Source organism: Marmota monax, unplaced genomic scaffold, assembly GCF_021218885.2.
Source record: "Marmota monax isolate L192 unplaced genomic scaffold, Marmota_monax_Labrador192_F-V1.1 WCK01_AAM20220418_F8-fsc00016, whole genome shotgun sequence".
Classification (NCBI taxonomy): domain Eukaryota; kingdom Metazoa; phylum Chordata; class Mammalia; order Rodentia; family Sciuridae; genus Marmota; species Marmota monax.
Genome location: NW_026695209.1, coordinates 674,966 through 691,839, shown reverse-complemented (window position 1 = coordinate 691,839; position 16,874 = coordinate 674,966). Strand labels below are relative to the sequence as shown.

The following is a 16,874-nucleotide window of genomic DNA, read 5'->3' as shown; positions in this document are numbered from 1 at the left end:
TAGACACACAGATGGTTGGTATGGCTGTAAGAAATGGTATTTCTAGGGTGAATGACAGGGTTATCAGGAGGTGTGGAGCAAGGAGACAATAAGGAGGTACAGAAGACATGAAAATGGGCACTATTTTTTTTTTTGGTGGGGGGGTACTAGGTGTTGAACTCAGGGGCGCTTACCCACTGAACCATATCCCTAGCCCTATTTTGTATTTTATTTAGAGACAGGGTCTTACTGAGTTGCTCAGCGCCTCAATTTTGCTGAAGCTGGCTTTGAACTCACAATCCTCCTGTCTCAGCCTCCCAAGCTACCGGGATTACAGGTTGCACTACCGCGCCCAGCAGCACTGTGTTTTAATGCCATTCTGATTCCCATCTGTGTTTAGCCATCTTTACATTTAAGATATGTCCACATTGCCTTGATCTCTTATTCATTCTAACTTTTACATATTAACATATTATATATATTTTATATATATTTTATCTACTGATTCACTCAGTGATGGACACATATACTGCCTCCAACAAAGGTAAACAATGCTTTATATCTTACTCCAACCCTAACCAAGTCTGACTCTTCAAGGAATATTCAACATATGGTTACCAATTAGCAATTAACAAGTATTTAATAAATACTTCTGGAACTGATTTACAGAGGACTCAAACATCAGGCAGTGTGTTTATTTGACTCTAGGTCAATTTGCCAAAAATTAATTTCCAGAAAGTCACTTCTAGAATAAAAATATTTGTCAAAATTCAAATTGCCAAAATTCTCTAAATTACCAATTTGATACGATCAGTTGAAAAGTACAAGCTCTATTTACACCTCAGCCTTCTGTGAGGCAAGCCCAGGAGCAGGGGCAGACCATAAGTATACTAAACTGAAGACGAACTGCAAAACAACTAAGAAAAACTTCACAATCAGTATGTCAAGTGGTAGGGGTAGACACTGATCTAAAGCTTTGAAGAAATCAAAATCTATTCGCAAACTAGCTTTCAGCTGCTAGTAACAAGAAACAAAATTAATAGAAATTTAAATAAAACTGGTTTTATTTCATAATAAGATATCTACAGATAGTCAGAGGATGGTACTGGATCAGCAGACCGACATGATGAGCACTGGTATCTCTTTGGTTCCCATGATCTTTCCTTTCTCATTTGAAAGGACCATTCCAGCTTCTTCCATAACTTCAGTATTTGTTTCAAAAATAGGGAAAAAGATGGCTTAGCCACTTTTATCACTTCTATTTGAGAAGCAAATCTTTCTCAGAAATCCTGCAAATGTGTCCCAAAGCTACCTGTAGCTGCAACAGAGGCTGCGAAGGTGAGCAGTTAAGCTTTCCAAACTTCTTTATTGATAGCAGATAAAGGAAAAGGGGATGTTGGGAATGGCTGACAAGTTGGGCTACCAACTTGTAATAACTTGTCATTATATAAATTATTTCTTTTTCAAAATCAGTAGTTTTTATGTCAAGAAATTTCTGTTGATAATTTAAAGATTAAAAATTGAAATGCAGTTCTTTAAATCATGACATTTTCATCAACTACACTTCCTTTTCTTGCTTTATTTTGACCCTAACATGCAAGTGCTCCAACAGAAAGCTACACCCCCAGCCCCTTTTTAGTTTATAGCTTGGAACTTGTGATCCTCCTGCCTCAGCTTCCTTAGTCACTGGGAATATAGGTGTGTGCCACTGCACTCAACATAAAACTACTTCATCTCTCAAAAAAGAGTGGGAAAAAACAAAAAGTCAACAGTGACAAAATACAAAATACTCTTCTCCTTAGTTACTGTCCTTCTACACCAAAAAACATCTGGAAAACATCCCCACATCCTTTGGCATTTAAGAACTGATACAGCTGACCAAAATCCATGTGGTTTCCTCTGGCTCCATTAACACTGAATACTTTTTCTTCAAAAATGGAAAATCTCCTTTGTCTTTCCATTTCATCATTTGTACCATCAAAAGGAATGTCTTCTCTATGGCGAATTAAGATTCTCTTCCAGTTTAATTTTCTGAGTCTGAAAAGAAATTTTCAAAGTGGAAATTTTCAAAATTGTGTTGAATATTCTATAGCATTAAAAACAGAAGTTATAAAACAGTTTAGCAAATGTCCTATCTTATAAGCAAAGATATCTTTTTTTTTTCTTACTTAAGTTTACTTTTATCTCATTGGTGTTTATTTTAATCAGCTATGATTCTGGTTGTGATCCTAACCAAAACCTCATTTACTGCTGTTATTGACGTGATATATAAACTATGTGAAAGCAAACCTTGACCAGAATTCTTCACAGGCACTTTGTGGACCTTCCACACAAACAACACCAGGTTTTCCAGGCATACTAAATCCAGACAGGGAAAGCTCCTTGGCCCACTCTAGAATATTCTTTCTTTTACATTTGTTGTAGATGTGATGGCTGTAGATCCAAAGTCTTGTAAGAATGGGATCAACTGGCTGGACTGCACTTTCTGTGGTGGGGAAAGATGGGACATCTTTGCTGACATAGCCTGAGGCGTGTTCTCTAACCCATTCAGTGGCATTCAATATACAGACATCTCCTTGACAATTCTCCTGTAGGTATGCAGTCAGATCTGTGTTCAGCTGGGTCTGCTGGGATCTACTTAATAATACTGATCTGATGGAAAAGAAGGGGGAAAAATTAAATCAATTTTCTTGGAAGAGAAAACTCAAGAACTGCTTTTATTCTGATGACTTTTGACTTCTAAAATTAGTGTAACATACCTGACAGTAATTTCAGGCAGAACTTCAGGGTACTTAAAGGGAAGAATGCAGGCCAGAGAAAATATCTCCTGAGAAGAGCAAGAAGAAAGACAAAGGAAAAGAGGGAAAAGAATGCCGTAAGTGTTACTGTAAGTCTTGGCATGTTCTAATTCTTACCAAAACAAAGTTGAATTACCATTGATTTCTCAGATATGTCTAGGTTCATATTGATGGTATAGTAAACTTTTGAAGATCGCTCCTCCATAGTCTTCTTTTCAATACAATCTTTCAGTTCTGCTAAAGCCAGTTGGTCATTCACTATGAGCTCATTCTCCCCAGGAAACATACTGGCCAGCAGGTCTAACTCAGAGAGCTGGGCCTCTGCTTGCTCTATCTCAATCATTTTTGGACATCTGTAAGTTTCTAAGGAGGTAAGAATAAGAGAGACAATTTACATAAACAATCTTGAGAGAACTCAATAGATTAACATGGGTACTTACCAAAAGGTACTTGATTTTTCATAAAATATGAAATTTAATCAATCTTTCCCCTCCTTATTCTACTTTCAGATGTACTATGCTCAAGACCAAAAATGTGGGGGCAATCCAGTGAGAGACATACTATTCTAATAATAACTAAATTCCTTTGTTCTTCCTATTATCTATATAGTACATCTGATATTTTCAGCTACCACAATGACCAACTTCATTGAAGTAAACAAATTACAGTCAAAAAGCTATACCAATTATATATCCAGAAGAGAGGAAACCTAGGATGAATAAATGAGTAAGAGAATTTAGTTATGTGTATGGTTAACTTCTTTTTAGAAAATAAAGAAGAGCAAGTAATGGCTAATCATCCCACAGCTCAAGTAATCCCTGTTAACATTTTTAAAGTTAGGATAGAAGGTTCAGCAACTTAGCAGTGAGACCCTGTCTCAGAGTAAAAAAATCAAAAGCATGCCTGGCACAGTGGTACATGCCTATAATCTTAGTGGCTTGAGAGGCTGAGGCAGGAGGATCATGAGTTCAAAGCCATCCTCAGCAATGGTGAGGCGCTAACCAACTCAGTAAGACCTTGTCTCTAAATAAAATATAAAATAGGGTTGGAGATGTGGCTCAGTGGGTAAGTGCCCCTGAGTTCAATCCCAGGTATCTCTCCCCAACCAAAAAAACAAAAACACAACAAAAAACCAGGGTTGGGATATAGCTCAGTGGTAAAGTGCTCCTGGGTTAAACCCCCAGTATCTCCACCAACACAAAGTACAAAGTACAAATTCAAATGACAGAAGAAAATTAAAACACGAAGATAAAGCCTTCTGCAGGTGGCCTCTATCTTTCCCTAAGTCTACACCAAAGCAGAGTTTTGATGTTTCATATCAGAAAACTAAAGATGTTAATTAAATCATTGCATAGAATAAGAAAAATAATCAGAAATGACTCAAATGTTCAACAATAGGACACTAATTTAATAAATATACATGCAAACAAGAAAATATTATGAGGTCATTAAAAATGTCTATTGTCATTGATGTTCATGACATACGGTTACCTTAAAAAACAGTAGCTAGAACAATGTGTGTACATATATCTATATCTATATATATCCCACAGTATTCACATATATATTTTATATATATTATTATAGTCACATATTGTGTGTGTGTGTGTGTGTATACACACACACACACACACACACATACACATATATATTTTTTTCCTTTCATTGCTAGGGATCCAACCCAGGGCCTCATGCTATATTATTATTTCATAATTGTATATGCATGGAAAAGAGTTAGAAATGAATTCACCAATTAGTGTTGGTTGAAAGGGGTTGAAGGAAGAAGGAAATTTTGTCATTAGCATGTACTACCTCTAAATTGAGCAGAGAAAAAGAATGATTACTCTTTTGAAAAAACACCTCATTGCTACACAGGAAAACTTGGCTTACCTTCTTTAAAAGATTTTATTTTGTGAAATCAAACATCATTATTTAAATCAGTGGTGTCTTCACATCATTCTTGTTCATCTTTGGTAAAAGTTTATCAAGCAGCTATTATATGTAAAGCTTTGACCTTCATGTCTTCCTGGCATTACTTAGTTTGAAGATCAGGATACACATCTAATAGGATACAAAAGTAACAACAAAAAGGTTGCATTAAATGACATAGGTATTATCATAGGAATAACATGAGCACATAATCAATGAAATGGGCCAAAAAAAGGGTAAGATTTGAGGAAGAAGGCAGGATCTGAGCTGAACCTTCATGAAAGTGTAAGACACAGATAGGTGAAGAAGGCATATGGAGGAGAGCTTCTGGAAGTAAGTAATCAAGTAATCCCTGTTAACATTTTTAAAGTTAGGATCATAGGTTCAAGGCTAGTCTTTGAGGTGGGAAAGCAGCACAGCTAAGTGATGAAGGTTGTAGCCTCCCCAAGCACAAGTAAAACAGTACAGTTATCTTGGTACTCATGGGGGGTTGGTTCCAGGATGCCCTGCAGATACTATACTCTATACTCCAGGGATTCTTTTTTTTTTTTAATTTATATTTATTTACTTAACAAAAAAATTACCTAAAAATTCCCAATTTTGTTCACTAAGCTTTTGATATTTTATATAACTATTTTTGTTTTCCTTTTAAATATCTATTTACTTTTCATTTATTCCTGTTTATCAATAATTCCTTTGTCTAATAGCTTCACTCAGATATATTCAAAATATATTTAAAAGCCACTAATTATAATGTAGGCATTGATGTTTAAATATTACATTCCAGGGATTCTCAAGTATTGCTGCAGTCTGGCTGGGCACCAAATCACGAGCCACTCAAGCAGGAACAAACTTTATTTCCGAACTCCCACAGCATTCCACGCACACACTCCCCGGGAACTCTCCCGAACGCCACCCACGCTCCTCCAGGAACACACCACACACCAAGCGGACCCACTCTTGGAACCGGCGAGAACTCAAAGGGAACTCCAAAGTAGCGGGCGCCCGAGGCAGCAAGAGCCATCCTATTATCCGACAGTAAAGGTCTAATATACAATTGAATACACAACCTGTTTCAATCCAACATCATCTTAATGGCTCGCCTCTCAACCATACTTCTGGTAAAATGCCAGGGACAATTCCGACTCTCAGCAAAGTATAAAATGGTATGGCACTTCCATATAACCTACACAATCCTCCTATATGCTCTAAATCATCTCTAGATCATTTATAACACTCCATACAATGCAAAGGCCGTGTGAATAGCTGTTGTTTAGGGAATAATGACAAAAAAGTCTAAAAGAATCTGTTCATACAGGCATAACTTTTTTTCCTGGATATTTTTAATCTATAATTGGTTTCAATCTATAACTGGTTCCATGGACATGGAACCCACAGATATGGAGGGATGACTGTACACACCTGAACTTATGCCTTCCTCACAATCCCAACTACCAAGATCTAATTCAGGGGCTCATTGTTATGATTATTTTCTTTTTGCTTGTCCTCTAAATCCATTCTTAGTCCTTATCTCTGCCCTGAACTCTAGACAGCTGACCTCCATAGCCTGAAAGCATCTTATCCCTCTGCCTTTTGTGGTTGGGTTCAGTCTATGTGCTCACAGGACATGGGAGAATGGGACGAGAAAGAGGCCAGGGTATTTTTTCATTCTTCCTTCTTTGCTTTGGTAGGATTCTGACCATGGTTGAAGCTCTTGAAGACCACAGTTTCTTCAGGCATTCCTTTTGTCCCTGGCTCCAGCAGGCTTTTGCACTTGGGGAGTGTAATTGTTCCTTTGAACTTGGCCACACCTTTGGAAAAGGCCCCTTTATTAAAGAGTCTCTTCAAAGTGTCTATTTCCGGGGAGAATCTTGCACGTTGCCTCTAATGTCTATCAACTCACACTGCACACTGTTATTATGATGATGATGATCATATGCAGTTTCTAGGCAGGGCTCCAAGGAGGCAGGCAAGAAAGCATGGACTTTTAGGAAGAGATTCACATAGTGGTTGGCTGGGCACCAGTACTGAGAACAAGGGGTGGGGCAGCTTAGAGGCCATGGAAGGCCAGCTGAACACTCTTAAAAAGTTACCTTGTGCAGTGAACTTATCCACTGTTCATGATAAGACTGTTTTATAGATCTGGTAGCACAAAATGCTAGCTCACTGAAAATGGATCCAATTCACAAAGGCTGCCTTGGATAAAGTATTATCAAGTTCTTTAGGAACATGTCTTTCTCTTTGTTCAAGTCTACTTTATTTCATCCAATATAGTTATATTCTTTTTTGAAAAATATTTTCTAGTTGTAGATGGCCACAATATATTTATTTATTTATTTGTATGTGGTGCTGAGGATCAAACTCAGTGCCTCACGTGTGTGAGGCAGGAACTCTACCACTGAGCTACAGCCTCAACCCCTAGTTTTATTCTTCAATACCAGGAAATGGTATTTTTTTCAATGATTTAGCTAACTTATTATATAGTACTTCTGAAGAGTAAAAAAAGTTCTACTTAAAAAAAATAAAATTATAGGTATGTCCTGCCAAAAACCCATTAAGCATTATGGGAATGACTAAAAGTGAAAGTTGGCAGGGTGCTGCATTCATTAGAGTTAACTCGACATAAATCAAGAAAATACGAAGCACTCTTGAACACATTGGACTGTCTCCACAGATTAGAGTATAAATCAATGTCAACACCATATAATTCCCAATCCCAGTGAATCTTCAACTGATTTCCTTAAGACACTGATTACTACAGTGTCAATGCCATGCTGGGGGTGGGGGGAGAGGAATCACAGAAGGCATTTGGTGCTAGGAGAAGCTCTTGAGATAGAGTGAACAAAACAAAGTTCAACAGGGTGTTTTAGGGTGACCTTGGGTACTGATTAGCCTGTACACATTTTATATGTGCTTTTTCAGAATCCTTATTGGTAGATTCCAACAGTGCAATGACTTTTTAAGAGGTCAATTTAGTATGCTGTCTACCCCAAACCTATCTTACTTTAGGACATTCTTTTCCTGGCTAATTGATTTAGCTCTTTTTACCACAGAAGAGCAGAAGATGCCACCTAGTCATCCAGACTTCTGTAGTTTAAATATTATCATGATTACTCACCACCTTTGAGTCTTTTTCAACTAACCATTAGAGGCTGGGTACAGTAGCACATGCAACTGTAATCCCAGCAACTCAGAGGCTGAGGCAGGAGGATTGCAAGTTCTAGGCAAACTTCTGCACCTAGCGAGACCCTGTCTTAAAATAAAAAATAAAAAGGGCTGGAGATGTAGCCCAGTGTACAGTGCCCCTGGGTTCAATTCCTAGTATAAAAATAAATAGAACAATGTGTTCTTCCATCCTTCAATCACAATGCTTTCTTTAGTAACCAAACTTCATATAATTTTATATCCTACTATTTTCACTTAACATAGTTTAAGCATTTGCTATTATTTAAAATTTTCTCATAACTATTTAAAATTCCCAGATTTATTGTAATTCCATAAACATCTTCTCTAGTCTTTTTTGAAATTGAATAATGCTAGAAAACAATTCACTTGATAATTATTAGAGAAAATGAATTTACCTTTTTTTTAATCTTTATTTCATTTTTATGTGGTTCTGAGGATCCAATCTAGTGCCTCACATGTGCTAGGCGAGCACTCTACCCGAGCCACAACCCCAGCCCCGAATTCACCTTTTTTTAAAAAAAATTGTGATAGTTTATAGTACAGACTCTTTTTTGGGAGGTGGGTACCAGAGATTGAACTCAGGGGCACTCAGCCACTAAGCCACATCCCAAGCCCTATTTTGAATTTTATTTAGAGACAGAGTCTCACTGAGTTGCGTAGTGCCTTGCTTTTTGCTGAGGCTGGGTTTGAACTCTTAATCCTCCTGTCTTAGCTTCCCGAGCAGCTGGGATTACAGGTGTAAACCACCACAACTGGCTAAAGTATGGACTCTTTATCAGATTTCAGTTGTACAAGGTACAACTCCCAGCTTTGCCACTAACTGTGTGACTTTGGGCAAGTCGTTTGATGTACCTGAGTCTCAGTTTCCCCATCTCCAAAATAGGAATGATAATGGTGCTGTGAAGATTAAGCAAGTGTGTGAAAAGTGCTTAAAGGAATGACTGGTAACAGAGTAGAGTTATATGACTTCTTGCTATAATGATTATTTGTCATTCTTTCAACAAATGTTTCTCAAGTAGTTTTTATGTGTCAAACATTGTCATTGGCACTATAACAACGAATAAAAGGAACAAACATCTCAATTGTCATAGAGATTAAATCTAGTGAGAGACCATGACATGAAAAAACAAATATGTATGCCCAAGGGATAACTGTTATAAAGATTGAAAATGACAACAAGGACACAGAACAACAGGGAGACAAAAGTGTTTGTACACAGGGTTGTCAGGAAAAGTGATGGCAGGCAAGACAAAGGAATTGAAAAAGAAAGCCATGCACCTACCAACGAGAAGGAGCATATTCAAAAGTTAGAAGGCAGGAGGGTGCTAGACTAGCTTGCTAAAGTAGAGTGAACTGGGACCAGAGGGAAAGAAGAGGAGGTTAGTGGAGATAAACTGGGAAGTTTATGTTGGGACTTACAGGGCCATCCAGGACTTTGGATTTTATCCTCCCTGGTACAGAAGACCACCAGAGGGGCTTAACTTATGAAGAGGCTCACACGCGCTACAAGGTAGGAAGAGGTAAGCAGGAAGAGCAGATAAGCTCTGAAATAACCTGGGGAGAGATGACGGTGGTTTGAATTAGGGGAGGTGCTCAGGGAGGTGAGCAATGTACAGGGCATTGCGAGAGTGCCAACAGGATTTACTGATGAATTACATGAGCTACATAAAAATGACTCTGTGATTTAAGCTAATGGATGGTAAGATTTTCTATTTACTTGGATGGGGAAGATTATGGAAACTGAAGCTTGGTTTTCAACAAATCAAGTAATAAGTCTATTAAGATACCTTTAAATAGAGATGTCCAACAGGCAGGTAGATATATGATTTTGGAGTTTATTAGAGATTTAGCTGAGGTGTAATTTTGGAAGTCAAGGCTAATTTTTTAAAAAATCTTTTTTTTTGGTACTGAGGATTTAACTCTGGGGTGCTCAATCCTCTGGTGAGCTAAATCCTCAGCCCTTTTTATTTTTTTAAAGATAGGGGCTCGCTAAATTGCAGAGACTGGCTTCGAACTTGCAACCCTCCTGCCTCAGCCTCCTGAGTCGCTGGAATTACAGGAGTGCACCAACCACATCCAGCTACCTACACTTATTTCAAGCTATGTATTTGTTTAAAGTCAGCCAGGAGGGAGTGAAGTTTGGAGAGGATCTCATGAGTTTGGGGAAGACAAACTGAAATTAGCAAAGAAGCACACAACCACCCGTGGGTCAAGCAGGGGACTGAGGTCACAGGTTAAGACACTTAGTTGACAACTTATTTTCTTTGACGAGAAAACCCCCCAAAGAACTCTCTTACCCAAGATTTCAGTAATTGCTGTTAAAATGTATAACGAAACACGAACCTCCGGAGTGGAACCAGCTCTCCTAGCAGCTTAGCTTTTCAAAGCATAGACAGGGCTCTGATTGATCAAGTCGAGACGTTTCCCAGTAACTGCGCAGCTGGCAGACGCCGTCGCTCCTGATTGGGTCTTCTGAGAGGCTATAGGCGGGACTAGGAAACGGCGATGTGGGTTTGGACCAATGAGTGGACTCGCAGAGCGAGGGAAGGCGGTCTTATCACGTACTAAGTTCCAGGAAGTTGGTGTGACCTCTCCGCTGGGAAGACTCTCAGTCCCCTTTACCAGTGCTCCCGCCGAGACACTCACCTGGAACCGTGGCTCCATCGCTGCTGTAAGCCCGGATTTCCTGGCTTACATATCCCCTCGGGAGACAAAGTTCCAGGACTGGGCGACTGAAGCTTCAGCCGGTCCTGCGGGGCGGCCTGGGAAAAATGGGACAGCGCTCTCCGGACTAACGCCAACGCGCGCGAGGCTTCGAGTCCCGGAAGTCATAACTGTCCTGACCTTTTGGTCCGGAATGCGGCCGCGTGTTTTCTCCTCTGCGCTTGGAACTGCATAGTTCTTTGACCCCGCAGGTGCTTCTGTGTCGCAGTTTTCAGTCTTGTATTTCTCCTCATTTAACCTCATTGTCATTTCCCAGTTGCTGTCACTGTCGGAGTGACCCGGGCAGCATTTAGTAGGGCCAGGATTGGTCCTTTAAAGTAAAGCTCCTCAAACGCGAACAACGTCAGGTCGGGATTAGGTAGGTGATATTGGGAGAGGAATCCCAGATTGTGCGTTTCTAATCTATTCCCTTGATCCTGAACCAGAGTAGCAAGACAATAGGGAGATTGGAGAGGGGATAGATGTTGGCGTGGCAACCTTAAGTGTTCTTGTCCCGTAATCAAGGTAGGAGGAACCATATCCATCCACAGATTTGTCCCTGTTAATGGAAGGACCGTTTGAAGGAGACTCCCAACACGAGAATAGTTAGAAACGTTTTTGTCTTCCCTGTCCAACTACGTGCACTACACTTTTATGATGTTTTATAATTTTATGAATGTGAAGATTTGAGAACATTCAATTTAGATATAACTGCTAACTTTAACAACTTTTTTTAAAAAAATGATAATACACAGGTATTCATAATTATATCTTTTTTTTTACTTGGTGTTTTGATTGGGCATTTTTCATGCCATTATATAATCTACTTCTAACTTTTATTATGTAAAATTCTAAGCATAAACAAAGAGAATTTTACAGTGAAAATTTTGCAGTGCAATTCTCAAGAAAGGATTCCCCTTGTTCACTTAGCAATTCTGAAGACATTTTGGGTTATCACAGCTGGAAAGATGCTACTGGAATCTCCTATGTAAAGACAATGAAAGTTAATCAACTTCTTGCCATTCAGATGATATTCTTTTAAAGCAAAGATAAGGTTGATAAGGTTGCCAGGCGCAGTGGCACACACCTGTAATCCCAGCTGCTGGGGAGGCTGAGATAGGAGGATCCTGAGTTCAAAGCCAGCCTCAGCATACTTATGTAACTCAACTCCTACTAAGATATAGCACATTACTACCACTTCAGAAAAGTTCCTTCAAGCTTTTTCCTAGTCAGTTCATGCTCAACTTCCCACAAAGGCAACCACTGTTGTGATGTTTTGTCCCAGTCTCGATGGGCAAAAGGTGCTAAGTCAAGGAGAAATAAAGAATGTCCACATGGCTCTGCCATTTTCAATGCTTTTTTCACTCAAATCATTCAATACAATTTCACTCTATAGATTCTTAGTCAAGAAAAATGACAATCCTTAATGCTAGGCACTGCAATAGACAAAATCAATTCATAGCAAACAATTCTAGATAAATTCACAGCGAACAATTCTAGATTAATTAATTCTAAGCACTGAAAACACACTTAATCATGACAGGCTTATGACAGACATTTCCTCTGCGTGCTAAGTTCAAGTGTTAGATCAAAAGTCTCAAGCCTTAGGTTTTAAGTCCAGCAGATGCACACTCACTCAGTGTTGATCAGGTCAGGAACCAAGACAGGCTTCTCCTTAGGTGAAGCTGACCGCCAGTTGAGGAGATGGCCCTAAGGAGAAGTTGAGGCTCTCACCAGGGTCAAGATGTGGCTGTAGAATTTGAGAGCAGTGAGGAAGATGCAGAGGATCAGCAAACGATGAGAAGTGTTGGGATGTCAGTGCAAGTCCTCATCAGACTCTCAGCGTAATGGCATCAGTTTTGGCTGGCTGAATGTCTATTCATTTGCTCTTTTATACTAAATTTTGAGGCTTTTGACCCCCGCCCCCTTTCAGTCCTTAACAGCTGCCACTGGATTTCTCAATGACATTTACTGTGGGGTTCAAACAGCTGGTCTGGTGGTCCCCACCCTAATCTTTTCGCCTTTCCCTCTTATTGGGCACCTTTTCCTCTAAAAGGTGGAGGACAGCTTGCCTGAGGCTTCACTCTGAGCTAATCAGGGTGGTGAGAAATGACTTGTTTGTGCCTGAGGGCTATACAGGACGCTCCAGTAGGCATGCCTGGTGAGACTGCAGGTTTCAAACAGGAGTTCTTAAAATGGAGTGGCTTAGGATCAAGCCAAAGGCCACGCTCATATTCCCCTACCATAATTAGTTTTGTCTGGTCTAGAACTTAAGCTAGTTCAATCATACAGTAGGTAATTTTGTGTATACTTTAAGTATCATAAAGATACATCCATGTTCTTGTGTGTATAGGTAGTTTCTTTTGGTTGTGGTTGTTTAGTTTTCCAGGTACAAACACATGGGTTTTCCAGAAACCTCCGAGATGCAAGTGGTCCAGTTGAAACAGAGCTTCTGACTTTCCTCAGGCTGGAGAATGGAATCTAATCAACTACCTTCATGCCCAGACCTGTGACTCGGCCCAGAAACCCACAACCTGGGCTGTGCAACACGTTGATCCAACGACATAAATTTCGTTTTTACCGTTCAGAAGGCTCCCAATCACAGACCACCACCAGTTACCCACGCTTTCAGAAAGATTTAATTTACTTCATAGATAACCCACCCAGGAAAGACTTCATTCGCGACATCTCCGCACTACTGTGCGCCAGCTTCCGGCGTGGATTACACAGAGGCGCGCGTCAATCAGCGTCTGCGGGGCCGACCCTGGGCCGAGTGGCTTCCCATAATGCCGCGTCCCGGAAATTCCGGCTTTCTAAGGGGCACGGTGGATTCGGCTCTGTTGCTCTCTATTCGTCACCGGGAGGAAGACGGAGCCGGCCGCCTAGCCCAAAGGCCCATTAGGGGATGCAGTTATGGGAGCTGTCACCGTGGGTAAGTTCTGCTTTCACAGACTTGCGATCACCACTCTTCTGAGCTCCTGCGCTCGTAGAGCACGAATTTTTCCGCCCCAACCGTGTTCTCCCTGGAAGGGCCCCTTCTAAGCGTGTTACTCTAACCTTTCCGGTGCCACGTTCTCATTGGCTTGATGTCCTGTCAGTCCCAGGAGCTGGCCAATGAATTCTCGGTGTTGGCGTCCTTCTCGACCCCGGACCCCAAGATTCCCGGTGGGTGCGGAACTGTTGGAAAGGGTGGGATGGGAAGGGAAGGAGGCGTGGCGGCCTCTGGGAATGTCGGTGGGCGGCTGGCTAGCTACCGGGAGCGCCCGATGAGTGGGGTTGGGTTTGTAGCTGCGTCCTTGTGCTTAGTAAGAATAGGATCTGTCTCCAAACCAGATGCGTATTCCCAGGGCAGGACTAGTTTAGGCAAAACTTGAAAGCCACGTTTAAGAAAGATCTGCTGACAGGGGTTTCCACACACATTTGTAATGGAAGCGAGTAGGCAGGGGAAGACTGGGAGGGCAGAAGAAGGGAATTGGATCAATATGAGATGTGGTAGAGCTAGTGCTGATTTAAAATTTTCATGCGGTTCTGTAAAGAGTAAGTTGACTAAGATGCTAATTCTTATCCTGAGACTCAACTGAAAACATCTAGTAGCTTTATTGTTGTTTTATAGCTGATGATACAGTACTTACTTTTCATGTCTCTTTAGTTGCCTTTGTAAGTGTCAAAACTTTACTGGACCTCTTTAGTGACCTCCTATGTTCTTTACCTGCAGCAATTAGGATTCGCCTTTCAAGTGTTCCTTTGGAGTGTGAGCTACTGCAACCAGATTTACTAGTGCTGTCTTCACTACTGCAGACTTCTGACTTCTTCGTTCTTCTTCCTTTTCTTTTTCACCAGAACTTGTTTGCTCCATTCTTTTGTACCTACCTTTTGCACATTGTAATCATCCTTTATGCCTCAGGTACTCTTGTTTTTCCATTTTAACAAAAAGAAGTATTTTACGAGGAACTGCTGTATACTAGCACTGGTGGTAGATGCTACAGGCAACTCAGAAATAATGCCTAGAACCGTTTTTTCCTACAATTTCTTATTGCTGAGAGAAAAATGACATGTTCAGGTTAAAGATTTAAGAAACAGCCCACGATAAGTATCTGATAAAGGGACAAGATGAATAGTGCACACTAAAATAGTGGGGAAGTTTAGTGGAGAGGTTTATTTAAAGTGGAAGTGTTGACTAAGACTTTATTGAAAAGGAAAGCTTGGAGATTTTGGATGGATGGAGAAAACTCAGAAATCAAAGGCACAGAGGCCGGGACAAGGTATTTGGAGTAGAGGCTACTGAAGAGTTGGATTTGATTGGAAGGGAAAGAATGGTGATCTTAGAACCCAAACATCTGTGTTTTAGTTACATTTCTGTAACCCTGTGTTCTTTCACTATTTTGTTTCTGAGTTTCTTCCTTTAGTGAAACCCATTTAAAGGGTTGTGAAATCATATGTAAAAATATTTATGAAGTACTTTGAGACTTGGAAAATCAAAGGCACCATGTAATTATTACTTCAAGTAGTTTTTTATTTTATTTTTTTTTTTGGTGAAAGAGTAATGAGAGTCAGTATTGCCAAAGCATTTGGGCCAAACTATGAAGGACTGTGATGGTAAAGTTGAGGAATATGGACTTGGAAATTATTAAAGGCTTTCAGTGAAGAGAGTGATGTGATTAAAAATGGCATTATTGGAAAACGAATCTGGTACTGGAATGTAGCACAGATTAGAGGGAGTTGGATTGGAGGCCAGAACTTGGGTACTATTTTTTTCTAAGATCTACAATTAAATGTTTATCTTTAAGGTAAGGAAAAGTACATAAAATATTCCTCCTTTGTATGATCTTCGTATACTTTTGTGTTCCTTTGTTCATTTATTTATTTTCTAAGCATTTTAAGTTATACTTGGAAAAGATAATTATCAATTGTACTTTCAGTTTTTATATAAATCTCTTTGAATTACCTCCAGTTACACTAAGGCACCAAAGCCAAAAAGGGGAATATTTCTAAGACACTAAGACAGTTAGAGCACCTGCTTTGCATGTATTAGACTCTGGGTTTTTGCGCGCGCGCGCACACACACACACACACACACACACACAGTAACAGTGTTTTCTCTAGGCCCTAATTTGCCCTAATCTCCACTTACACAATCAGAATTTTAATGAACATTTCAGGTACAATACCTTATAATCATTTAAGGATTTGTCACTGACAAATTATTCTAATGCACAAAAAATGGCTTTTCAAAATTATTAATAGTTTTAAAGTTAGATATGTATTTTTTCAGCATTTTTCCTGTTTTCTAATTTTGAATTGTTGATTAAAATAGTGAAGATTTGATGTACAGTCATATTTGTATTCCAAAGTGATTTTGGCAATACTATAGTAATATAAATAGTTGATAACGAAGTTGTAATCAATTTTTTGTTAGCTGATACTATTGGAAATTCTGGTGAAGAAAAATGCATCACTTTTTATATGTAGGTTTGAAATTATTTTGTAAAATTTCTAACTATTTAGGAAGTTGCTTTCAGAATTACTTTTTAAGGAAATTTTTATATTTTTGCTGTACCAAGGATTGAACCGAGGACCTCCTGCATGCTAGGCAAGTGTTCTACCACTGAGCTCCATCCCAAACCCTTTTTATTTCTGAGATATGGTCTCACTTAGCAGGCTGCCCTTGAACTTGTGATCCTCTTGTCTAAGCCTCCTGAGTGGTTGGGATTACAGGTGTGCACTGTCATGCCCAGTTCAGAGTTTTTAATTGATGTGGTAAGGAGTTTGATTTCTCTTAGTGTCAAGTGTTGAGACTTTTCAAGATCTGTGTATGAAGACTGAGGCTCTCCCCTGATATTTAGATTTATTGAAAGCCTCTTACCTTTCTTTGCTAAGAATCATTTTCCCAAGGTATGAAGACAGGGAAGTACTATCCCATCTACCTCAAGTTCTTATTAAAAATTAGATGATTAAAAAAAAGCAATTAAAAAAAATTAGATGATATATGTCAATAGTCTTTGTAAATTATAAAATGTGATAGACATGCAAGAAATTATATATGGCTTAGCTGTATTTCCTTTTCCTAGAGCAATATAAAACATTTTTTTTCTTGGTCAATCTAACTGTATCTTGTTTTCTAGATTGTTATTTTGTGTCAGTAAATAATCCGTAAAGTGCCAGCATGGGAAAGAAACGGACAAAGGGAAAAACTGTTCCAACTGATGATTCCTCTGAATCTTCAGGTATATTGCACTAATTGAATCTTTAACATTTATATTCCTAAAAGGATATTTGTTT

The 16,874-nt window shown here is 39.4% G+C and overlaps 2 protein-coding genes across 12 annotated transcripts in view; one reads left to right on the top strand and one right to left on the bottom strand.

Annotated features, from left to right (window-relative positions):
• Window positions 1–1,021: 1,021 nt before the first annotated feature.
• Rwdd2b (RWD domain containing 2B) lies at window positions 1,022–13,375 on the bottom strand. Of its 7 annotated transcripts, none has more exons than XM_046430520.2 (7): window positions 13,259–13,374; window positions 12,228–12,345; window positions 4,668–4,838; window positions 2,914–3,140; window positions 2,739–2,806; window positions 2,269–2,631; window positions 1,022–2,016 (listed from the first exon to the last, which is right to left on the bottom strand). In XM_046430520.2, exons 4-7 carry the CDS (start codon window positions 3,118–3,120, stop codon window positions 1,782–1,784), a joined length of 873 nt encoding a protein of 290 aa, XP_046286476.1. In that variant the 5' UTR covers window positions 3,121–3,140; window positions 4,668–4,838; window positions 12,228–12,345; window positions 13,259–13,374; the 3' UTR covers window positions 1,022–1,781. The 7 variants fall into 7 exon arrangements, with proteins under 7 accessions (XP_046286476.1, XP_046286475.1, XP_046286477.1 ...); XM_046430519.2 differs by having other exon boundaries at window positions 12,232–12,345; XM_046430521.2 differs by lacking the exon at window positions 12,228–12,345 and having other exon boundaries at window positions 13,259–13,375.
• Usp16 (ubiquitin specific peptidase 16) overlaps window positions 13,349–16,874 on the top strand; it is a 25,033-nt gene continuing 21,507 nt past the window's right edge. Inside the window, exons 1-4 of one of the 5 annotated variants that reach the window (XM_058574569.1) lie at window positions 13,349–13,527; window positions 13,694–13,760; window positions 14,311–14,499; window positions 16,718–16,819. In XM_058574569.1, coding sequence (XP_058430552.1) covers window positions 16,759–16,819 — 61 coding nt within the window. In that variant the 5' untranslated portion in view covers window positions 13,349–13,527; window positions 13,694–13,760; window positions 14,311–14,499; window positions 16,718–16,758. Of the gene's footprint in view, window positions 13,528–13,693; window positions 13,761–14,310; window positions 14,500–15,134; window positions 15,383–16,717; window positions 16,820–16,874 lie in introns of those variants that run through there. The other 4 variants (XM_046430510.2, XM_046430509.2, XM_046430508.2 and 1 more) reach the window with 4 other exon arrangements.